General features: G+C 38.4%; 1 protein-coding gene across 3 annotated transcripts in view; it reads right to left on the reverse strand.

The window, feature by feature from the left end:
* SBF2 (SET binding factor 2) overlaps positions 1-25,850 on the reverse strand; it is a 483,290-nt gene that overhangs the window by 86,678 nt on the left and 370,762 nt on the right. For all 3 annotated transcript variants that reach the window (XM_074230291.1, XM_074230290.1, XM_074230292.1), the window contains exons 19-26: positions 23,456-23,718; positions 20,790-20,962; positions 20,091-20,164; positions 19,051-19,246; positions 12,936-13,063; positions 7,311-7,486; positions 6,156-6,301; positions 3,156-3,354 (exon numbers count right to left, since the gene is read on the reverse strand). In XM_074230291.1, coding sequence (XP_074086392.1) covers positions 3,156-3,354; positions 6,156-6,301; positions 7,311-7,486; positions 12,936-13,063; positions 19,051-19,246; positions 20,091-20,164; positions 20,790-20,962; positions 23,456-23,718 — 1,355 coding nt within the window. The remainder of the gene's footprint in view (positions 1-3,155; positions 3,355-6,155; positions 6,302-7,310; positions 7,487-12,935; positions 13,064-19,050; positions 19,247-20,090; positions 20,165-20,789; positions 20,963-23,455; positions 23,719-25,850) is intronic.

A 25,850-nucleotide genomic window follows, 5' to 3' on the forward strand; every position in this document is an offset into this window, starting at 1 on the left:
CATGGAAACAACACAAGGACTGACAGATTGCTTTCTGTGGGGGGGGGGGAAGTAAGATTGGGGGAAAAATTGTAAAACTCAAATAAAATCTTTAATAAAAAAAAAATCTCCCTCCCAGTTTTCTACTTTTCTTCTAATCTTGGCTGTATTGGTTTTGTTCCTCCAAAAACTCCTCAATTTAATGTAATCATAATATACATTTTACATCCTGTAATGCTCTCTTCCTCTTAGTTAGTAATAGGTTCTTCCCTTATCCATACAGCTGCCAGGTAAATTATTTCATGCTCCCCTAATTTGCCTATAGAATCACTCTTATTCTTATAGATTTCCTAATATTGAACCAGCCCTGCATTCCTGGTATAAATCCCAGTTGGTCATAGTGTATGATCCTTGGGATATATTGCTGTAATTTCCTTGTTAGTATTTTATTTAAAATTTTAGTATTAATATTCATTAGGGAATTTGCATTACAGCTTTCTTTCTGTTTTTGCTCTTCCTGGTTTAGGTATCAGCACCATGTTTGTGTCATAAAAAGGAATTTGGTAGAAGCCCTTCTTTGTCTATTTTCCCAAATAGTTTATACTATACTGGAATTAATTGTTCTTTAAATGTTTGGTAGAATTCACTTGTGAATTGATCTAGTTCTGGTGATTTTTTCTTAGCAAGCTCATTGATGACTTTTTCAAAGATGGAATTATTTTTATTTCCCTTTTCTGTGGATCTGAGCAATTTAATTTTTGCAAAAAATAATCCTTGTCACTTAGATTGCCAGATTTACTGGCATTTAAGTGGGCAAAAGAGCTCCTAATAATTGCTTTAATTTTTTCTTCATTGTCATTGAATTAATTCTTTTTCATTTTTGATACTAGCAATTTGATTTTCTTTTTTAAAAAACAATGAAGTTAACTAATGATTTTTTTATTTTAAGGTTTCCCCCTTGTAAAGCCAGCTTCTAGTTTTATTTATTAGTTTACTGGTTTTCTTACTTAAAATTTTATTAACTTCTCTTTTGATTTTTCAGGATTTCTAATTGGATATTACAAAAACTGACTTTGACCTTTTCATGCTGTTTCTCTCAATTGATGCTTCGTAACCTCTATGCCAAAATGAATAATTACAGTCTGTGCTCCACTTCCTCTCTTCCCTCTTTTTGTGGAGACTACAACCTGGTATGCCCAGTAGTATAGATTGTATGTAGGCTTGCTTAAGTATCTCCAATAATTTACTGCAGCTTCACTCTTCACTTACTGTACAGATACATTAATTTCTATAATAGATAGCTTATCCTTACTAGATGCAAACTTTATCAGCACAAGAATGAAAAAAAGTTACAGCAGGAATGGTGTCGTAGCTAAACTTCACACATCAAGTTCTTAATCAATTTATTCGTTGAATTGAAGGAAATACCCTTGAAGAATAGCTGTCTTCCTGTATTGTTATGTGGCTTCACTACTTTCCATGTTCATAGGCCCCATGCCTATGTGGAGCACAGTTGGCCCATTCTACTCAGATGGAAGACCAGGCTCTGTGGTCTTCCCTGTTCTTCCTGGGTCCTGCTACTTGGATGAGGCTTTCCTAGTTAGCTGGCACAACTGCTATTAGTGGGAATGAAGTATAACAGAAGTATAACAGAAGAGGCTGGCTAAAGTCATGGACAGAGGGGCCCCTAAGCCTGACCTAACTACTCAGCTCATTCATTTCTAATGGACACAGTACTAGACATAATTGCAATAGTAATAAGGCAACAAAAAGGAACTGAGGGAATAACGATAGGTTAAAAAACTAAATTATTATTTTGTGCAGATGATATGATAGTATACTTAGAGAATTCTAAAGAGTCAAGTAAAATGAACTGAAACAAGGAATAATTTAGCAGATTTACAAGATTTAAATTAACCAATCATTAGCATTTCTTTGTAATGCTAATAAAACCCAGCAAGAAGAAAAAGAGAAATCCTTTAGATGTATAAATATATAAAAGAATGTATAAAATATATGTGACTCTACCTTTTAAGACATGCTAGGACTATATAAATACAATTATAAACAACTGGCTACAGAAATACAGACCTAAATAATAGGAGAAATACTAATTGCTCATGGATGAAAATACTCTCTAAAATTAATTTTATTTATTCATTACCATAGTAATCAAACTACAAAATTCACATGAAAGGAAAAAAGGTTGACAACCTTAAAAGAAATCATGAAAAGAAAATAGAACACAAGAGACCAGAGGTTATTGAAACAATTTGGTAGTGATTTAAAAAAATAGAAAGATTGGCCAGTAGGACAGACCAGATATATAACATGCAGAAGAAAGTGTTTTTAATATCCTACAATAGTATTCAATAAACACAAGGACTCCAGCTACTATGAGTTGACAAACACTTCTGAAAAAACTAGACAGCAATATGGAATAAATCAGATTTAGATAAACCCTTAACATCTAATACAAACTTAAGATCCAAATAGATAATAGATTGAAGCATAAAAAAATCATATTATACAAAATTGATTATTTTGGGTCAAAATGTAAAATATATTTCTAGAAAATTTCATATTATTAGTTCTAATCTTCATTATAGCCTATTGAGAGAGAGCTTTAAAAATCCTGACTTGTTATTCAAAATGTTGCTAGCTATCCTACCTAGTTTGTATTATGCAAACATTTGAGAAGCATGCCATTGATTCAAGTCATTGATAGAAAATTGTCTTTCACAAATGACCTTAAAAGATCTAAAATCTAGGGAGATATAGAAATTAAATTACATATAATATTAGTAAGAAAAAACTTAATATTGTACAGCATACAGAAATATCCTTATATCATGCCTGCCTTTCCTGATCTTTCTCATCCAGCAAAGTGCATCTAGCCTTAAGTCTTAGTACAGTTCTAGGTTCTTCTGTAAAGTTTGTCCAATAAACTTGAGTTAAAACTGAACTTCCTTCCAGCTGCCAGAAGAAAATTCTGGAAAAAAAATAAATTGTAAAGGAGACATCTGACTAAAAGCAACCTGTCTGTGGACTGCTAATAAGATTTTCTCATGGTTGGGAAACCTTTCTTTGGACATTTTGGGTATACCCCTATCTGTGTGTGCATAATGAGAGGGCTACAGGAAAGGTGAACATCATCAAGGCACAGTTGCACTCACCTGCGGCAGAGGGAATACATCCGATTTGAAGCAGTTATTCTAAAATACTCAGTTTTGGAGCGGGAAGAATTGCCACTTATGGTCCCCAGACCTAAACGCTGATAGTCTCGGAAACAGGCACGCTCCACTAACTGTTCCATTGTTGACTTTTCAGAAGCCTTCAAGGTTGTACTTGTGGGGAGTTCACTGTCATCTGAAACTTTGATTAAAAAACACATTTTAAGAAAGGAGAAAGCTTAAAAAAAAGTACCTAAAAACTCCTGGGAAACACTTGCATTTATTGTAGAGGGCTTTAATTCAAACGGGGTGGGGGTGGGGGGTAGAAATGGTCAAAACATCAGGCATACATGTCCAAGTAGCAGTTTTATTTGTTGATGTAACTCTTTATTCAGATACATCTACAAGAAGTATTTTCTTTCAGGAATGATGGGGGATATTCAGGAAAATTAATGTCAAGAGCTAATTTATTTCCATTTTACTCATGCTCTCAGTGCCATTAAGCAAATTCTTGTTATTTAAAAGTTCCACTTTGGCTTCATAACCAAACTCTCTGGTTTAAGTTAGGCTTGCTTAGGAAGGTCAAGTGGGCTTTTTCTACAGGTTGTGATGGGATGTGAGCTGAGGTCAAGAAGCAAAAAACAAAATAAGATATCAAGAGACTCACCCTGATGACCTTCAACTGCAGCAAAACTGCTGTACAAATTATGTCCTTGCATTCTTTGGATGGTAAACTGATTTCGTTATTCAAGGATGTGGAATCCTTTGATTCCAAACCCAGTGCTCATGAACCAATTTCTAGTTTCTAAGGGAAATCTTGAGCCAAGGAGTGTGATTATGTAAGAAATGCCCAAGCGTAAACTTGGTTCATGCAAATTTATAGCTGAGGTTTTGGGCCAAGGGAAGTCCAAGTTATTATTATTGCTGTTTTTATTTTGCTTTTTATTTTATTTTAGAATCCTCCCAGGAAGAACCTAGCAGAATATTTATCATGGAAGCTGGATCTACGTTCATTTGGGAGTACAGAATATATAAGCCTGTAAACTTTCTGTGGAAGGATAATTATTTTTTTAAGTGCTGTCAAAAACAGTATTCCTTGAAAGCAACAAGCAACTGAGCTAGATTTAAAGAGAAGAAAGAGGTTATAATTAAGTTTAGCTTTAGACTATCAGAGTTGGAAGAGCTTAAAGTTGATCTTCTCTCTCATTTGAGAGATGGTCAAATAGAGGCTCAAACAGGGAAGGCACTTGCTCAGGATCCCACAGTAAGTTAGTCTAGGTGGGTATGGATCCCCCATTTCCTGAGGCTCTGGATTCCAACATGTTTTAAATTAGGGTAAAATTCTAAGTAACTTTAATCATTTCACTCAATATATAAAAAATGAAATTTTTAAATAAAAAAAGATTGAGTGCAATAATTTATAGTATATATACATCTATCACTACTTCAGTCCACAGAAATCTTGGAGCTGAGGAGATTTTTTTTTTCTCTTGTGTTTTTCTTGAATTAATAAAACTTAAGAATCCAGTTTCCTCTTCTGTAAAACAGAGCAGCTGTAGATGGTTTCTATCTACCCCATTCTTTAATCTTGGTCTATTGCCAACAGTTGAATGCTCTTCACCTGCCTATCTGGAAGGGTTCCCTCCAGTGGTGGGTTTCAGAAGCATATCCCTGTGATTTCACTGATTAGGAAGCAGGTGTAGGGAGTTAGATTTTTGTTTATACTTTCTTGCCTATTTCCCTAGCCTACTGTTTACTTAGTTTGCTCTTCTAAGATTTCTCTCATCAGATATCTTTGTGTGATGGTGAAATGATCCATCTGCTATACTGATAGTAATACTTCAAGGATCTATGGTCTCTCCAGTATGTGCATATCTCACACTGACAGAGATAAAGGGATATTCATTAGAATGCATTATGAGTTTCTATGGCTAGTAAAAGACTGATCTTTCAATGGGCAATCTTCTAGTAACGAGTCTTTCTACACTTCCTGAACTGGCCTCTGGTCAATAGGCAAACAATCAGGCTGTGTAGGACCTTGAAGGCTAGTGAGACAACAAGCATTAAGAGCCTACTATGTGATAAACACTGGGGGAATTCAAAGAAATGCAAAAACCATCCTCTGCCAGCCAGATGTTCCCATTTTAATGGGGGAGGCCACCATGTTCAAATAAGTTATTTTAATGGTAAAATATAGGCAATCTCAGAGAGAAGGTGCAAACATTAAGAAGCACCAGGAAAGAGCCACTGGAGTTTATTGAGTAAGAGGCTACCATTGTCAGACCTCTCCTTTGATGGCTGATGTGGAGGATTGTTTGAAATTGGTAGAGACTTTCAAAAAGACTGACTAGAACTTGGCCTGTGCCAACATCACCTACAAAAACTCAAGTTTCCCTACCTGACCATCTTGGTGTATAGGCCCTGTTGATATTTCTCTTTTCAGTGAACATAGGAGAGTGACCCTCCTTCATCACTGAGGGCCTAGACCTGAAAGCATGCTCTGTCTAACCCAATAAGGGCAATCTGAGCAAGTTATCTTTCTATTTTATGTGGGTATATGAGCACATGCACACAGACATGCACATCATATTTGGCTGATAATGCAGTCTGTGAACCCTGAACTTGATATAGAGAGACATAGTAAGGAAGCTCTGGAAATGTGAGACAGAATCCAATGAACAAACTCTATGTGACCAATGGAGAGTTGTGAAAGTCTGACTCTGGGATTTTGGTCAACAGTCAAAATTTTCTCTAGGAAATCTGGGTCTTGGAAAGTCATGGCTGGAGGGTTACTAAATTCTACACCAGGGTGTGAGTCTTGGCATTGCCAACAATTTTCTGTGTCATCTTGAACAAATAATTGAATCTTGTTAAGTCTTCTTTTTCTTAGATCTGAGCAACTAAACTATCTGTAGGGCCTTTTTCAGATTCTAGATTCTATGATTATTGTCTCCTACACAGAATTAAAATACCATTTAATTATGAAATAGAATTGGTGTGTACCAGAGATGTCATCATCTTCATTTGATCCAGGACGATTAATTCGCTCTTCCATAATTGTTCCTGTTCTCCTCTTCAACAAATACTGGCGACCAATGGTCATTTTCCCTGCTCGTTTGGCACCTTTTACTATTGTTTTTGAAAAAGTGCTATAGATCACAAATCAAACAAAATACTCATTAAAATTTGAAAAAATATTTGAATTCTAATTTTCATAAATGTCTCACAAACTTACCCCCTCCTTTATTCTGACCCAGGCCCTTCTTACCTTGTAAAGACATCACTGTAACAACTTTTTGACTGCTTGTCCAGAACTAGTTCTACATGCTCTAAACCACTGTGCATATAGGAACTGAATTAGCTCTTTTTGAAGCATGACTTTCATTATGAAAGGTTTATTCTTTCATTTCAAACATATAATCCCCACCTTGTTTTCAGTACTTCAAAATCCCCTTATTTTCCACTGATCTCCAAAAGAACTGCCTAAGATCTCAGTGTCTTTGAGAATAACATGACTCTAAGGCCTTCTGGATGAATGACAGGACTATAGGCCTGAAAATCCAGAGTTCTGAGCTCTGGCTCCATGCCAGTCACTAATTAACTAGCTATAAATCTTAGGACAAAACCTTTATAATGAGCCTCAGTTTTCTCATCTGTAAAAATGAGAGCACTGAAATTAGATAAGCTCAGATCCCTTTTACTGTAGATGTCTATAATGTTATACTTTTAATTACTTAAAAATAATTGTAGTTTTTTCAGATATCTGATATTTGTTGTCCCTAACTGGAAGAACTGAAAATGGGAGTCCCAAGATGGCTTGGTCTTCTCAGTTGGTTAGCTGTATTATCAATTGTGGGTATTAATGGCAACTACAAATATCCTACACCTCTAGCTTGCAAACTCCAGAGAACACAGTATGCCTTTTTTTTCCATTTTTATAAAGTCCTCCCCTCCTCACTCTAGTACATGTTATATAAAACCTGGCCAACAGTACTAATATACTTTTGTTTTTTAGTACTAATATACTTTTGATGATACTGATCGTTTAACTATCCTGAATTAGAAACTCCAGTTCTCCTCATTGTGATCTTTACCTTTAAATTTAACAACCAAAGTGACTAAAAACCCAGTGGAAACCCCATTCCTCTTCCTTCTTACCGGAAAGAAGTATTTTTCTCTTTCTGCTTGGGTAAGATGATCTGTGGGGTGGTCTGGCCAGCAGCAAAGGCAAAGGTGCTAAAAATGGATGGGGGGTAGCGGGCCTTCATCAGCTGTTTCTTAAAGATCTCCACTGCCTCGGGACTCACTTCTTCATCAAAGGCCACTTGGATCAGCTGTGGACCAGAGAGATCAAGCACATCAGATGCTGTTACCAGACATTCCAGAGATGCCTGCCAGCAGAAGGTTCAGGGGGAGACCTGTCCTCCATCCTTTGTCATCACTTAAATAACTCATCTCTTGAATGTCACATCTATATTGAGGAAAAACAAGGGTGTTAGGAAAAAGAGGAAGACTTGGGAGGCAGGGCTGGAATCTCACATGCAAAACTGTGCTACCAGATGCAAACTGCTTAATCTCTCAATTCTTAGTTTCTTCATATGTAAAATGGGCATAATCACAATAGGTAATATCTATTACAGAGGCTGTTCTGAGGATTAAATAATTTGCATAAAACATTTTTAAAATCTTAAAAAATACATTTAAAATTAGTTATTATTATTATTATCATTATTTTGCTGGGTGAAGTAATTAGCATATATCATTGTCAGTTTATAATTCAAACACACATACTAAGTGCCTATTGTGCTAGGAGATGGAATATATAAACTGACATCATGAGCCGACAGTACATTCAAGTTTGTTTGCAAACTATTTTACAGACATCCTTACATTTGATCTTCACCCAACTCTGTAAGGAGATGCTGTGGCCAATATGATCCCCATTTTACAGATGAGGATGCTCATGATGCATGAGGATGAGTGCCCTGCCAGGACTGGATGGCAAGGTGTTGCCTGAGATGTCTTCTTAGCCACCAGGCCTGTGTCCTGGTGACTCTGCCATTTGCAGCCCAGAGAGGCTGGAGAACTTGGGTGCCATATGGTGCCAGTGGCCTGTTTCTTTTTTTTTGGCAAGGCAGTGGAGTTAGGTGACTTGCTCAAGGTCACACAGCTAGGTAATTATTAAGTGTCTGAGGCTGGATTTGAACTCAGGTCCTCCTGACTACAGGGCTGGTGCTCTATCCACTGCGCCACCTAGCTGCCCCTAGCAGCCTGTTCTTATTTAGTGACTATACCAGAGAGTTCCTGTTCAGACCTCATGGCCATGCAGATGGCCCATATGATGTTTGCTATGGAGTGGCTGACAGTCTGACTAGTCAGAAGAAGCCAAAAGGCTTCGTGTCCACCACAGTATGAAAATACCTTTGTTATCCATACAGCTCCGAGTCTTGGAACATCCAAAAGGGGATGGCAGGGGCAGATTCTGGCCCTTGGAAAATGGGAAAGCCAAGTTTGACTGACCAGTGACTCATTACCATTTTATCAACATCACCATATGACACATGTTCCATAGACAGGGAATCAGCAGACTGGGGTAATAGGTTGGCTTTGTCACCAACCAGCCGGGTCAAGTCAGAAGCCTCCCAGGAATCTCAGCACAGCACAGAATTCAGAGCTGGACTGGAAAGATGACCAAAGTTCAGTAACTTCCACCTTTTTTTGAACACTCTTTTTAAGGTGAAAAGTTTTTGTATTTATGGGACCAAGCAGACTGTTAGTATTTGTTGATTAAGAAAATTACTATGACAGAAAATTACTATGAATCTAATAACTTTTAAATGAAATTTGATCTTTTTAATCAAAATAGTCCCCAAAAATTCCAACTTGAGAGCATCTTCTTGGCTAGGAGGTGACCGTGGCTTCTCAAAGACCATGCCAAGGGAGCACCAGTTCTTGAGGGGACTAACAAGCTAACAAGAGCTTTACAACATCATCCCAGGCAAGGCCTACATCTGTTTCTAAAGACCAAAGTAAGAACTAAGGGTCTCATAGACTAGTAAGGACTAAGTAAGACACCACCAGAAGGCCACCATTGAATGAGTAACCCATGGGAAAAAAAACCCAACTACAAAATAGTCTGCAATCCTGCATAGTTCCCATTCTGCTTCTATTGAGATAATGATAGTGGTGGAATATGGGGAAGAAAGGGCTAAAAATTACCATATTCACTCTGTCTACATGAGCATTAATTCATCTATTGTTGCTCTGAATAGGAGAACCTTGTTCAGTGACCAGTGAGTGGACATATTAGTGGAAGAAATAAATCATATTATTCTTGAATTCTTTCTATAAATGAAACCAGAAGACAAAAGGAAGTTAAAGCTAAATTAATGGATGACTCATAGGTTCCTCTTGGAAAGGTTTTAGGAATGTAACTTTGGCACAGTTGTGTAAAATGAATTGGAGATGGGAGACTAGAAGGATACCAATCAGGAAAGAATTCTGACAAGTAAGAGGTGATGATGGCCTTAATTAGGATGGTAGGTATGGGAGTGATGAAAAGATGATGGAGGCAAGAAATGTTCTGGAGAATCAATGAATCTTATAACCTGGCTAGATATATGGAATGAGAAGTGTGAAAAAGCAAGGACTCCTCTAAGGTGTAAACCAGGGCAAGGAGAAAGATGTTGGTGTCACTGACAGAGACAGAGAAGGTGGGAAGAAGTCTGAGTTTAAAGTTTGAGTTCTATTTTTGACATGATGAATTTGAGAGTCCTATGAGAAATCTAAGTGAAGGTGTCCATCAGGTAGCTAGCTAGAGATTTAGGACTAGAGCTCAGAAGAAATGAGAGATGAAGAGGTAGATATGAGGGTCATCTACATGGAGGTGATAAGTGATTTCATAGGAACTGAAAAGATTACCAAGACAGAGAACTTGGAGAAAAAAGAGCGCCTAGGAGAAAACCCTGAGGAACACCTAGGCAGAAGGGATGGGACTTGGATGATGATCCAGCAGAGGAGACTAAGAAAGAACAGACAGAGAAACAGGTGGAGAACTAGAAAAGAGGCATCCTGAAAACCCAAGGAAGAGATAGTAATCTATCTACAATGTCCCATGTCATAGAGTGGCCACGAGGACTTAGGACTGAGTCAAGGCTTCTGGGAGTAGATTGTTCCTAAGATCTCATTTCCAGTTTAACATCCTTTGACTAATACTAATCCAACTTTATTATCTTGAGGAAGTCAGGGTCATAGAAACTTAAAAGCTACACTAAGGGAAATGTCAGGGGGAAAAGAGTTCTTTTGCAGAACACTATTTGTTAACATGGCTCTCTTTTGAGTAAACCAGACCTTGTCTCCAAAGTTCCCTGCATAGTTTCCCTAATTGAAACCACAGTCTCTTACTACAAGTAAGATGATTATCCCCATATGGACTGTGGCCATGGGACAGTGGAGTTTGTTGCAATGTTTCCAAGGTTACCTTCCATTAGGCTTGGTTCTCAATAAATCTGAACTATTCTTGAAGGTTTTTCTTATTCTCTTATCCTCCACACCATCAACAGTTTGATTCTCTGTGCTCCCTTTTTTAAGACCATTACCTTTTGACTAATGTAATTGCCTATTAATTAGTTTCCTTGCTCCTAGTCTCCTCCCTCTCTGTATCACCTTCATATAGCTTCTCATATCATCAATGGCTCCCCATTGCCAAAAGGATTCAAGGTTTGTCACAATCTGGTTTTGATCTACTTTTCAGTCTTATTCCATTGTTTTTCTTATAAGCTCTATATTCAAATCAGAACAGACTCCTGTTCTCCAGTCTTATCCTATCTTCTCCTGACGTCATGTGTTAGTGAAGAATTGAGAATTCCTGGAATGCACTTTTAACTATCTCTGTCTATTGACACTTCAGTTTGCCTTCAAGTTCTGATAATAATAATGTTTGTCCTTCATTTTCTTTTTTCAACTTTTATTTTAACTATGGGGTTAAGTGATTTGCCCACAGTCACAACAGCTCTGCAATTATTAAGTGTCAGAGACCACATTTGAACTCAGGTCCTCCTGACTCAAGGACTGGTACTCTATCCACTGCGCCACCTAGTTGCCCCCTATCCTTCATTTTCTTTCTTTCTTTCTTTCTTTCTTTCTTTCTTTCTTTCTTTCTTTCTTTCTTTCTTTCTTTCTTTCTCTTTCTTCCTTCTGTCCTTCCTTCCTTCCTTCCTTCCTTCCTTCCTTCCTTCCTTCCTTCCTTCCTTTCTTTTTCTTTTGCAATGGGGTTAAGTGACTTGCTGAAGGTCACACAACTAGATAATTATCCTGACTTCAGGGCTGGTGCTCTATCCACTGCACCAACTAGCTTCCCCTGTTCCTTCATTTTCTTTTCTTTTTTTTTTTTTGGAAAGATTTTATTTATTTTGAGTTTTACAATTTTCCCCCCATTCTTGCTTCCTTCCCCCCACTACCCACAGAAGGCAGTCTGTTAGTCTTTACATTGTTTCCATGGTATACATTGATCTTAGCTGAATGTGATAAGATAGAAATCATATTCTTAAGGAAGAAAAATAAAGTATAATATCAAAATTACATAATAAGATAATGGTTCTTTTCCTCTAAATTGAAGGTAATAGTCTTTGGTCTTTGTTCAAACTCCACAAGTCTTTCTCTGGATACAGATGGCATTCTCCATTTCAGATAGCCCAAACTTGTCCCTGGTTGTTGCACTGATGGAATAAATCCATTAAGTTTGATCATCGCCCCCATGTTGCTGTTAGGGTATACAATGTTTTTCTGGTTCTATTAATCTCGCTCAGCTTCAGTTCATGCAAATCCCTCCAGGCTTCCCTGAATTCCCATCCTGTTCCATGACAGACATATACCACAGTTTGTTAAGCCATTCCCCAATTGAAGGTGTGTCCTTCATTTTCAAAGAAGACCATGTCATCAGGGAGGTGATGCTATGACAAGCACATAAATTGGATTTGAGTGAGGGGCTACTATGCTAAGTCACCAGCCTCACTTTCTCCTCCAGAGCCATCTGGGTCCAGTGACCAGATAGGAATCAGAACTGGAGATGTCCCTGGATGCAAGGAAATCAGGAATAAGTGACTTACCTGAGGTCACCCAGCTAGTAAGTGGCAAATATCTGAGGTTGGATTCAAATTCCCATTCTCCTAAATTCAATGCCAGTGCTCTATCACTGTACCACCTAGCGGCCCTTCAAGGTCTATGAGGAGGCTAATTAGACCTGAATTTAAATCTAGCCTTAGATGCTTATTAGTTGTGTAACCCTAGGCAGTTCCCTTCAGCTCTATCTGTTACAGTTTCCTCATCTCTATAATGGGAATAATAACACCTACCTCCCAAGATTGTTGTGAGGATAAAAAGAAATAATATTTATATAGTACTTGGCAAATCTTAAATCTCTATGAATGTGACAACTTCTTAATAATCTCCAGCTCTGGAGTGATTTCCTTCACAAAGCCTAAGCAGCCCCTTCTCCAGCTCCCCCCCACTCCCACTCCCCCTAAACTAAAAATGTTTTCTCCATCCTTTAATTTCTTATGGCCCTTTGGATCCCTTTTTTGCTCCCTTCCTCCCACACTGCACAGCATACTTCTTTGTGTCCATATTCTCTCTCCCCAATTTGACTACAAGGTGAATTGGAGGAGTGAGAGAGAAAACTGTGCCTTTTTTTAAACCTTTGTATCCCCTAGTGCCTGACATAGTAGGTCCTTAGGAGATGTTTACTGAACTGAGCCTGGTCTAGTCTGACAGGGTCACTTTTACCTGGAAGGAAGCTGAGGTGATCTGCATCCCCTCCTGCATGTTCTGCTGTAGCTGGTTGGGGATGGTGATCTTCTTTTCTTTGGTGATGGATGCTATGGGAAAGCTCCGAATAACCGTCTGCTCACCAACTAAGACAAAACACAGATTCTGGGTTAGTTCACCAGGGACGTGACTGGCTTTCAGATACTTCCCTGGAGAAAGAGAGATGGAGATGGTTGGGGCAAAACTTGAGCAAGTGTCTTTCTCACACAATGACACTGGCCAAGAAGAACAGTGAATGCCACTCATCTATTATTTGCAGACTGGTTCTCCTCTCACTTTTGGCTGGTTGCAGTATTCCCCACCAATGCCAACCCAGTTATTGCTGGGCTGGAAGAATAACGGCTTGGAGGTCAGCGGGTGCCTGTTACAGCACTGTGGCATGAAAAGAAGTCAGGAGTCCTGGTGCTGCCTGGATGACTTTGGATGAGTCCCCACCCTTCTTTGGGCTTCTTTGGATGAGTCTCCATCCTTCTTTGGGCTTCAACTTCCACACCTTTCAGCCAGTCAATAAAGTTATTAAGTGCCTATTATATGCATTATGCTAAAATAGGAGGATAATATTTGCACTAATGCCCCATAGGGACAAGTTGGGCATGAAATGCTTTCCCAAATATTTAAATAAGTCCTCAGAGGTTCAAAGTTTGTGTAAAACAGGGTCCTTAGCCTAAGAGTCATGGATAGATTGCAGAGTGACAATGAACTCAGATGGGCAAAAAATTGATCTTTTCTCCATTAACTTCTTTTTTTCCCCCTCTCCATTAACTTCTTTTTTTTTTTTTTTTTTTGTTTATTTTAAGGTTTTTGCAAGGCAATGGGGTTAGGTGACTTGCCCAAAGCCACATGGCTAGGTAATTATTAAGTGTCTGAGAATGGATTTGAACCCGGGTACTCCTGACTCCAAGGCCAGTGCTTTATCCACTACGCCACCTAGCCGCCCCCCTCCATTAACTTCTAACTGAAATTTAGTATTTCCTTCACTTACTTAAAACCATTATTCTTAAAATGGGTCCATAGACTTTGCTGGACTGCTCAAGGAGGTCCTTCTAGAAAAATGGTCAAGAACTCCCGGAGTAATGCAAAGTCTTGTCTTTTAAATGATTCCTCTTGTGGGATAAATAGTTCAATACTAAAAATGACTGCCTGAGTAGAAATATAGAGTTTCATTTTAGACCAAGTCAGGATGAGGGATAGGCAAGTGAGGCTGGCAAGTAGGGCAAATATATAGGGATACAATAAGAGACACTTTGTAGTATGATGTTTCATAAACAGATATGATATTATTGCCCTCTGAAATACAGAGATACTTCTTTTGTGAAAAATCCTGTGTGTTGCACCAAAGTAACTCCCCTTACCCTGAGATAGTTACAGTCAAAGAGGTGCCACTGCCATGCTTCATTAGGGGCATTCTTGCTCCTTTATCTAATTCTGATTTTAGGTCTTGAGTTTTTGGAATTTTAAAGTTAAGTGAGGTCAAGGGATGTACTAAATGTAAGATGCTGGATAGGACACAAACAGTAGGGGACAGTTTCTCCATTAGGACACTGACAAATTCAGGAGGCAAGGATTGTTTTTAGCTTAAATCTGCAAGTGGCACACAGCAGTAGTGGGTCACTTTACCATACACTGTCTCCCCTGATACCCATAAATGTGGAGGAGATGCAGACATTAGTTGGTCCTGGCTTTTGTAGATTTGCTGAGTTAGATATAGGTTCCTAATAACCTGCCTATTATGTCATCTAGAAAGACTAGCCCCAAATGGAAATCAGTGCCAATTACCTAACTATTATAGTGAGGCTAATCAGTGAGCACTGGTGATATATTTGTTAAAAGTTTATATAATTAGGGGATTAGGAATTTAAAACAATTCACTTTATCCTCTATCACAGACATCTTGAAAAAGTAATCAAAATGGAACTCATCTTTCCCCCCAAATCCTCCCTCTTCTTAATTTCCATATTATTCCTGAAGGCTTTGCCATCCTCTTCATCACCCAGGCTCAACACCTAGGCTTCCCCCTTTACTCTTCCCCTTTCTCTTCTCCAGCCCTCCAACACACAATCTATGACACACGCATGTTGCTGTCACCTCCATTCCCTGCTCTTGTCTGACACTGCTACCAGCATGGTGCTGTTATTATCCCCAGTGACAGATAAGGCTGAGAGAGTTTAGGACTGGTTCAGGATTAGGCAGCAAGCTAATATCTGAGCCAAAATCTTAGGATTTCTTGTCTCTATCTACTGGACCACAATTTCCAAAGGTCAATGAAAAATGTTTAACAAACACATTTCAGGAACCTCAAATATGATTCATCTGGGCTTGATGAACCTGTGACCTTCAGACTCCCCTTGGGTCTTGCCCCCAGCGAAGTGCTGCCTCTCTGGGAGGATGAGCTCTTGGAGGGCAGGACCTGCCCCCATCTGTAGCTGCTTCCCATGGAAAAAGAGATATACACACAGACCACTTAGTCCTTTTGACTCAACTTGCAAGACTTCAGATAAATTCATTTTCATCAGTCTTTGTAAGATGCCTGTCACCACTGGACAGGGTCTTTTCCCTCTGCTTTAATCTGTGGGCTACAAATCTGAATCCCATCCCGAGAATCTTCCTAACCATCTGCACACCCTCCTTCCAGGCATTCCTTTTCTTGTCTGTCCTATCATACTTTTGACTCTTATGGAGTTTGAGTTCCAATAAAGTCCTGATTTCTATTTCAGATGAACTGGTTACTGAATAGTGCCGTCCCCCATCATTTTGTACTTCTGAATCTGATCTTTAAACCCACCTCTAAGAAAGTTATAGAGATAGGGACTCATTGATACAGGAAGTTGCTAGGTGAGGACATTCCCTCTATCAAGGCAGGTCAGCATTTTCTCTTCAGCTGCTAGTCTTGTACAGTTGTCTAGAGGATCTAATTCTAAGCTTTTTCCTTTATTCCTATAAATTTCATGGTATTAGATTTGGCTCAAGAACTTTTTGGATCCTGGCCATATGATCCAAAGTATTAACTGTAACTTGGATAAACATGCTATTTATGTCAATAGCCACTCCTTAATCAAACTCTATGTAGAAATGATAAATGTACCAAAAGGAAAGTAGAGAGAGAGAAGAAAGTCTAGGAACAGAGTTATGCCATTTACTGTCTCCCCTTGGGTAAGCAGTTCAGTCACTTCCTCATGTGAGCATTACTTTTCCTCATCTCTAAAATGGGGACGACTATGGATGCTTCTCTCACAGATCTGTTAGGAGAGTCAAATGAAACAATGTAAATGAAGTACATACACAGTAAGTACCAAAAGTCATAGAAACGTCTGCAGCAATGTCTCAGAATGTGTGCACAATTTTCTTGATTTTTGAGATTTTGGATAACTGGGTACTCAATAACCCCTTTTTTTCCTAGGAGACTTCTTTGTCAGATTTTGCTCCTTAGAGAAGAAAGTCCCTCTAAGAGGATGATATATATGCACTTAAGCTTCTGAGGAATCCAAAATTGTATGAGAGACAGTAACTATTATGCTAGTAATTTTTCTGATTTTTGTAGGACCCAGATTTTAGGTCTTAAAAACATTTACATCATAGTTCACATTTTTCCAATGACTTCAAGGAAGAAAGAACTCTTTTTTACAAGTTCACATTTTTCCAATAACTTCAAGGAAAAAAGAACTCTTTTTTACAATGAATTAACCAAAAAAAAAAAAAAACCAAACCCCATTTGATAAGGACTTAGCATGTGCCAGACACTGTGCTAGGCTCTGAGACAAAAATGAAATATTCTTTCTACAAAGAAGGAACAATAGAAAAAAGAAACAGAAGAAGAGAAAATATTCAGGTTCCAGACTCTCTGTAAGAAATCTATCATAGTCTGAAAAATCAGACTAAGGTAGTAGCAAAGTCTACTAAACTCCTAATAAAACTTTGGAGCTCATTAAATAAGTGATACCTTAAAGGAAAAACAAAACTTATGTGAAGTATAATCCTCTTCACATATCCATGTATCAGGAAGACAGCTGCCTTTTGTCTACAGTCATCAGTGCATCTGTTCATGCTGAGGCAACTCATTTTTAATGCCTAACCATGTTTACATAACATTTTATGGTTATCCTTTGTTTCTCTGTCATCTGTATTCCCCACTATATAACATACTTTTACTCTACCTACCCAGGCCCATGGCCATTTTTAACAACACTTTAATAAAGTAGATTCTTTGTAAAAGGATGACATTCAATTGTTGAAGGTGGAATGTTAAGAGCTAGAAGGGATACTGACCATCTACATCTTAATTGTACTGAAGGAGAAACTGATAACCAGAGGAGTTGCTCAAAGTCATGTCTCAAGTTATGGTTCTGCTAGGTTGGGTCCTGGATCGCCTACCCACTGGGTCAGGTTTCTTTCTGCTATATTAACCTGCCTCTCCAATCTGGACAGTAAAACTGGCACAACTGTGGCTGAGAATCGAAATGTTAGGGATTATAATTTTCTAGTCCTTGAAATATCTATATATTTAAAGACAATAACTAGGTTAAAAGGAATGCCAGAGCAACAGAAACTAGACTGAAATGGGATACAAGAAGTCCTCCAAAGGTCTCTCCCTAGAAGAGGGCATCATAGAGTAAAATAGTAGGGATGAGAATTCTGGGGCTGCAAAACTTAAACTTGAACCATCCCTTCACCCAAAAGATTCCTTTATCTTTTAGTCTTAAGACTGATTTTAGGTGATCTTAGTCAAGAACAGAAGCTAAGACAGTATGCTTATGAGGGCAAGATCCAAACACTGCTGGAAACGTCTATTTGGTAATTATTGATGGCAAACCTAATTTGAACCACCTCTCTCCATAACTCTGCTTAGCATCAAAAGGCAAATGAGCAGACATTCTGAACTGCAAATAAAAACCTCTAGGAATATATCCTACTGAACACGGCTCAGAATTATCAAGTGCATTTGCAAAGGGCAGTGCATTCCACAAAGAACATAGACCTCAGAGAACACATGGAGACTTGTGCATAGAGAGCTGCAAATGTAATTCATTCAGCAGGAGAGCTACAAGAATGATCACTCATTTTTGAGTGTTTGTTGCCTAAAAACACTTTATATCCATTCACTCTGATAACCTCCTGAGTCTTGGGCAAAGGCAGCATAATTTCTGCGCTCATATTTCCACTTGCCTTGTCTGGGGACCATCCCTTTCCAGGTGTCGGGCAGCTGCTCAGCAGCACCAGCCACTGCTGAATTGTGACTCGGGCTCTGCTGACTCCATTGAGGCTCCTTCTAGCTAAAAATCAGCATAGTACTTGTAGTACTGCTCTCATGGGGCTGTTGTGAGGCTTGCTCACAACAAGAGCTTTGGACGTTGTTAACTGCTATAGAAATGTTAGCTACTTTTGAAGCTATAGTAGGAGCTAAAGAAATGTTTGTTGATTAATCTTCAATATTTCTTTGATCCCCAATTATGATTATTAAAGGACTTTCAAGCTAATTCAATATAAAATGAAAGACAGGAACTTAAAAAGTGAGAAATTAATCAAAATATCAGACAGAACTTGGAAAAAAAATTCCTTTCTATTATTTTCTTTGTAAAAGTGTAGCATCATAAGACAAAATTGAGATGAATGCTCCTTTAGTCTAAGATACTGGTTCCAGAACTGACAGAAGGTCAGTGACAGGATATGTCATGGGGATTTCCAGTTTCATTCAATGTCAATTAATGGAAATATTTTAGGAAATGAGGTATATTTTTGGCACCTAGTTGATCACACCAAGTAGGTGATTGGCTGCCTGGTCTACCCCAAATCTTGCTAGTCTTGAAATAACTTCATTAAGAAAATAGAATGAGTGCTCATTTAAACAAATACACATGTGTTTTATTGTTAGGAAGAAACCTGAGATTCTTCAAATGATATGAATGTCCAATTAATTATTAGCTAATGACAGGTCAAAGCATGCTGGGAAATGTCTGACTTTACAAAGTACCGGCTCTTGCTCTAACAACCAACTGCTTTTAACCACACTGGGATGGAGCAGAAGATCTGTTTATAACCTTTTTACTGTAATGAATTGTTTGGCCCTTGTGAGCCATACCTAGTTGATCATGAGGGGTCCCTTTGAACAGAATTCTGTATGTGGTAAGAAACAGTGCTCCTTCTGCGGGGAGAATGTGGGGACCACCAAGAAGTCCTCCCGTAGCTTCTTCTCTTCCATCTGGGTCAAGTAGCACACGGAGGCCTTCACAAACTATTTCTTCTCCTGGAAGCAGGGTGGGTCTTAGAATCTTAGGCTAAGGAGAAAAAAAATAGTATCACCAACCTAACTCTGGGTATGGAAATACTCAAGAAACAAAATCGTTTTTCAGTTATGGCATGGGTATAGTAAAGCTTCACTTAAAACTGCTGCTGTTCTTTTTCCAGTCATCCCAGTCCTGTCTGACTCTTTGTGACCCCCTCTGAGATTTTCTTGGCAAAGATACTGGAGTGGTTTGTCATTTTCTTCTCCAGGTCATTTTGCAGATGAACTGAGGTAAACAGGGTGAAGTGACTTGCAAAGGGTCACACTGTCTGAGGCCAAATTTGAACTCATGAAGATGAGTCTTCCTGACTTCAGATCTGACACTATTCACTGTACTTTTTGTTATCAGACCTCAAATGACAAGGTGGGTGGTTTAGAATCAAGAAACAGGAAAGGGATCTTAATAAGGAATTGTCAAATTGGTCAGGTTGGGGGAGGTGTTGGGTAGTCAGGTCTGGAGAGTCCCCACATACAATACAGAGATGTGAAGAAGATGCTGAAAAAGATAAGCACATGAGCCTTTATTTTAATCTAATCTAATTTAAATTCTGGTGAAGGGTTCAAGACTTTTAAAATGACCCTGTCCACACACTCCAGGTGGGGAAGAATGCCTCGATTTGGCTAGGCCAGCTCCATCAGTAAACATCCTTGCTTTAGTTATATGTGGCCTAGTTTAAGTCTTGGGTTTGGTGGTTGAGTGTTCTTCTAAGCTAGCAACTCATTCTCAGGACTGAAGCTGAATGACTCCTCCAGGCTCAACCATCTCTTAAAGTTCTTTGAAAAAAGAAATTCTGCAAAATACAATCGAATCTAGAGCGCATGTTTCATAAAATTACCTTCTGTATTGGGGGGAGCCTTCTACTCTCTCGATGAACAGCCTCCAGTGTCTCAATGTGCATTGCTACAATTCCTAGAAGGATTCAGAGTAATTAAGAGTAAAATGGCACAAATGAAAAAGAAATACACAAATGAGTCCTGAAATCCTATATTTTAATAGACAACATAGTTTAGAATCTACCACTTTCTTCTAAGCTCAGTTCAAAAGCCCTACCTTTAGATGAGATCTCTCCTAATATGTACAACTGTTCTCCCTCTCCCTCTGCTTCCCCATTCCAAGTCATTTAGAATTAACTTTGCATATATTTTGTACTGACTTATTCATATTTATTGTTCCCCCAACAGAAGAGAAGCACCTTGGGGGGCAAGGACTGTTTTATTGCTCTTGATATCCCAGAACAGTGTCTGGCATGAGTAGGGCAAAAGAAAATATTTGACTGATGGATTATTTAGGTGTTTATCAGAGCAGCTGGAGTCATAGGACCTGAAGCTGGCCTCAAGTTGGCTTGCTAATTTCCTGACTTACCTGTGTGACCTTAGGGCTACAGGTTCCTTATCTATAAATTGAGCTCTGAGTCTTGTTCTAGATCTATGACCTGCAAGTCTTAGGTTGAACTAAAGCAGCTACAACCAAAAAATATTTGACCAAAAAGATGCAATTAAACAATTTATATATCGGAAACATGTATCCCTGTTACCTGGTATCATGCAGTGAAGGCTCTTGATGTGATCCTGAGTAACGCCACTCTCAGTGCACACTTTATCAATAAACCGGGTAATGAAACGCACAACGGAATTGGCAATGTCACTGTTCTCGGAGTCCTCAAAGCCACTCTCTGTGTCATAGCTCTCAGCAACGCTTCCTGCAATGCTGAGGAAGCCAGCAACAGAAATGTTCATTAGCCCTTGGCCAACACTGGGAGCTACTCATTTATCCAGACAGGTTTGATGGGCTCACTTGTCAAATATGAACATCAGTAATATTAAGAGTAGGGCTCTTCTCATCTGATCTATGTAATATCTGCTGCATTGTTGATGCCTAATTTTAAGAAAATAATGTAAAATTCAAAAGCTCTCTTCATGTCTATGGGCACATGGCTTCTTCACAGCTGCAATTCTGTTTGCTTTTTTATGTCCCTACTGGCATCTGTTTAATCAGTAACTGTTTACCTATGTAGAAGAAAAAGTGATATATAAAAGAATGGGCTGAATGAATAGCTATGCTTACAAGGATCAAGACCCAGATCCACTTTTATGTACAGGGAAAATCAGGTTCCTGAATCTTCTAAATTTTACTTCTTACAGTTTTCCTTGTTTGTTTATTTTAAAAATACTCTCTTTTCCTCTGTAATTACTTGCAGAAAAACCCACAGAAAAAACATCTAAGGAATATTTATACTTAGCTCTCAGGATTGACAGCAGAAGTTCTTTTACATTTTTTGTGTCCTAGTCCCCATGGCAGTCTGCTAAGTCTATGAATCCTTTTACAAATAAGTTTTTTAAAAATAAATCAAGGGAAATGTTAAATTTTAATTAGGAGGTAAGTGAAGGTAAATATATAATTTTTCCCCCTAAGTTCCCCACAAAATCTATCCACAGACCTAAGGTTAAGAACCATCCAATCTATAGGAAAGAAATGAAATTGGGAAACTGAGTCCCCTTCTTCGGGGGGGGGATCCCAAGGGCCAAGGAAGACCTGGGTAATAGATTAACATGAAACAATGTCCTGTGTAAGTAAGAGTGCTGTAGTCATTACTACACAAAACAATGACTGAATAATTAAATGTTAAAGACTATCACAGCAATTCAGAGGTTAACTGGTCCTTGAAATGGGAGAGATCCCTTGGATTGAAGTAAGGGAGAAAGTCTAACCAATCTCTGAATGACTGGAAGGCTATGGACAGGTAGAGGCAGAGGGAAAGCATATGGGAAGTCAGACACTGTAAGCAAAGCACTGCAACAGTAGGAACAAAGGGGACATTAGCAAACCAGGGTAGTAAGAAATAAGGCAAGAAATCTAGGGTGAGATCTGACTAGAACTGCTGAGATAGGTAATATGGAGTCACTTGAGGTTTTGAACTGGGTGACACAACATAGTTTTCTTAGTATTGTGGGCTACAGAACTGAATAGAGGGGAAGAGAGCAGAATAAGGGATACCAGGAGAGAAATGACTCATTACAGCAACACTGGGGCAAGGACTAAGTTGAGAGCCACTGGAGTAAAGAAGGCAACAATTTGGGAAGGATGTGATAATTTCAGATGATAGTCAACAAAAGAGTTGAGGATGATCCCAAGGTTTTCAGCCCAAGATGATGGCAGAACTTATTACAGATTATCAATAGGAAAGAGTTTTGGAAAAGTGAAGGATAGAGATGTAGTGTGTGGTAATCAGAATAAGCTAAATTGACAGAAGATGAGCTCAGTAGGAGAGACTATTAGAAGGAAATAATGCTGGGAGACATCTACTTGGGTTAGGGGAAAAAAACAAGCTAGACAAAAATGCTGACTGAGGCAAAATTGAAAAGACAGGACAAAGTAATGCCACTGAATTCATAGGAGGAAAGAATATCTCTTCAATTCTCATCTGGCTGCACTATTTTGGGACTTCTCTGACTCCATGTACCCCAGGAGGCTCATTATTGGAATTCCATCTCATCACTCCCCTCCCCCCTTCTTTTGTGAGTAAGGGGGAGCCATGAATTCCAAACCTCCCTCAGACATCTCATTTCTTACCTAGTCATTCTATTTTGGGACTTCTCTGATCGAATTTTCTATTAGATTCTCATACCAAGTTCCTCCTCTCCACCTCTCCCCCATAAGACTCTGCATTAGGCTCAAGGGAAGATTATTATTCTTTTTTTATATCTGTATCTTCAGTACTTAGCACAGTGTCTGACCTGTATCTGGGGTTTAATAAATGTTGACTGGCTATTGACCCAAGTCAGAGAACACTCAGTCAGAGGTATCAAATGATGCACAGAGATCAAAGCTAATGGAGACTAGAAACAAAGGCATTGAATTTGATGGGGAGGCCACTGTCGATTTTGGAAGGGAGTAATTTTTCTATGGGAAGTTAGAGGCAGACAGATAAATGAGAAGGATGAATTAGATGTAGACACACAGATATATATCATGATATTTGTCCGTGAAATGAGACACTGGACAATATTTATAAGGAGTAATAGGATCAAGTAAAGCTTTTTTAAGCCGGGAAAATGAGCATTCTGAAGTGAAACCAAGAGGTCAAAACTTGGCATTTTATAGGAAAAACTGTCCCCAATTTTATATATTCTCTTTATTAAAATGATATTGGTCTAAAATCATCATCAAATAAAGTCTATATTGTCTCTCTTGTTCTCAAACCTGTTTGTGACAATGCTGTTGCTTCCACTCTCCCAGTCTCCAGTGGCAGATGTCCTCAGGAGTTTGTTTTTACTTGTGTCTAGGGGTACCAGTAGATTAACCATGAGGTTTGCAAAGTGGATTGCCTGACTGAAGACTGTACTTTCTTCCTTTTGCACCAGCTCCTGCTGCATCTCTTTGCTCAATGTGGGCCACAACCGCAGTTGCTCAGCGGCCAGATCCATTGCAGTCTTCTCCTGATCTGTGCTTTTGGGAATTTTCTCCTATAAAATAAAGTAATTAGATTGAAGAGAAAATATTAATCATTCTACATGGTGCAAAGAGTGAGACAGAGGGTGTTAAAAATGAAGAATATTTTTCAATAGCTTAAAATTTGGATAACTATAACATGTTGTGTAAAAAATAAGTAAAAATGGAGAGTTACTAATCTTCTTAATTCCCAATAGTTTAATGAACCTCTATGAAGAGCACAGTGAAACCAGACCAAGTTGTTTCTACTTTACTTATCTGTAAGTAAATCTGTAAACTATATTACTTCCAATATAATAACTATAGTAAATAATTGATCTATTGCTTCTTGAAACAATGTTGAAGTACTAACTTTTTTTGTTTTATTATGGATGGAAAATATTTACATTTTCTTGGAAGTAAGAAACTGAACATAATTGTAATAAAGTGTTTTTTAAAAAAGGGTTTGCCATATGGTTGACTATAAGAATTAAATTATATGGAATGTATTTTTTGTGCAGTGGTATATAGGCAAATGTTAGTTTGAGTTTAGGCATTTAAAACAAATAGGGTGCCCAAAGGGCAACAAAAATGTACATACCCTTTGACCCAGCAATACCACTACTGGGTCTATACCCTGAAGAGATGAAGAAAAAGGGTAAAAACATTACTTGTACAAAAATATTTATAGCAGCCCTGTTTGTGGTGGCAAAGAATTGGAAATCCAGTAAATGTCCTTCAATTGGGGAATGGCTTAGCAAACTGTGGTATATGTACGTAATGGAACACTATTGTTCTATTAGAAACCAGGAGGGACGGGATTTCAGGGAAACCTGGAGGGATTTGCATGAACTGATGCTGAGTGAGATGAGCAGAACCAGAAAAACACTGTACACCCTAACAGCAACATGGGAGTGATGTTCAAGCTTGAAGGACTTGCTCATTCCATCAGTGCAACAATCGGGAACAATTTTGGGCTGTCTGCAAAGGAGAGTACCATCTGTATCCAGATAAGGAGCTGTGGAGTTTGAACAAAGTGCAAGGACTATTCCCTTTAATTTAGAAAAAAAAAAACAGATATCTTATTGTCTGATCTTGTTACCTCTTAGACTTCTCTTTAAGGATATGATTTCTCTCTCATCACACCCAATTTGGATCAAGGTACAACATGGAAACAAAGTAAAGACTGACAGAGTGCATTCTGTGGGGGGGGGGACAAGATTGGGGGAAAAATGTAAAACTCAAATAATGTCTTTAATAAAAATAAATTTAAAGTAAAAAAATAAAACAAATAGGGAAGACATAAACACAAACTTCAATATTTGATCCATAAATGACTTTGGCTACTGAAGGAACACAATAATCTAATTTGATTTCAACTGCCATCTTTAGACACACTAATAGGAGGATGTTTATAAAAGGACCTTAACAAAAGCAGAAACATAAAGGGAGAGGTTTTAGGATGCCCAATCTAATATTCATTTCCCAAAAGACAAATATTTACTAAAAGTCAATTTTTAACCAAATCACACATTCCAAAAGAACTGAAGCAAAGCATACTTTACTTAGCATACGACAATTATTTAGATTATGAAACATGACAGAGATGATTAGAATAATTAAACTTTTACCAATTGGTTGAATGGGATGACACATAACTACAATTTTCAACAGGGACCACTGCTATGATATTAGTTAAGATTCTAGATGTAAGTGACCCAAATGGGAATTTCCAGTGACTAAACTTGTAAAGGCTTCCTGTCACAATCATGTGTTTAGTGGACTCTGGTGATGGAAGAATGACTGCAATACACATTATTGATAAAAAGTACGATTTAAGGCCCCAGAATGTAAAATTCGCCTGAGGTGATCTATCCAGCAACTGCAAAATAAAAATGCAATGAGTCAACTAAATGCAGGGCCAATGGCTGCCTTTTTAATATTATCTCCTATTTTTACACCAACAGGACTGCATTACACTGTCAGCTGAAGAACAGAAATTAAAAGAATCCTCTCAGCACCATCCTACCCTGGTCACTTAGAACACTGAGTTAGTTAGATGCTTGGCTCCAGATTGATAAACTCTTGCTGGCTTAGTTAAAGAAAAGGCACAATCTCTGCCCTCGGCTTCCTCAAAAGGAATTCTTTGAGCTAGAGAGGTGATGGC

The sequence above is a fragment of the Macrotis lagotis genome, chromosome 3 (assembly GCF_037893015.1).
Source record: "Macrotis lagotis isolate mMagLag1 chromosome 3, bilby.v1.9.chrom.fasta, whole genome shotgun sequence".
Taxonomy (NCBI): Eukaryota; Metazoa; Chordata; class Mammalia; order Peramelemorphia; family Peramelidae; genus Macrotis; species Macrotis lagotis.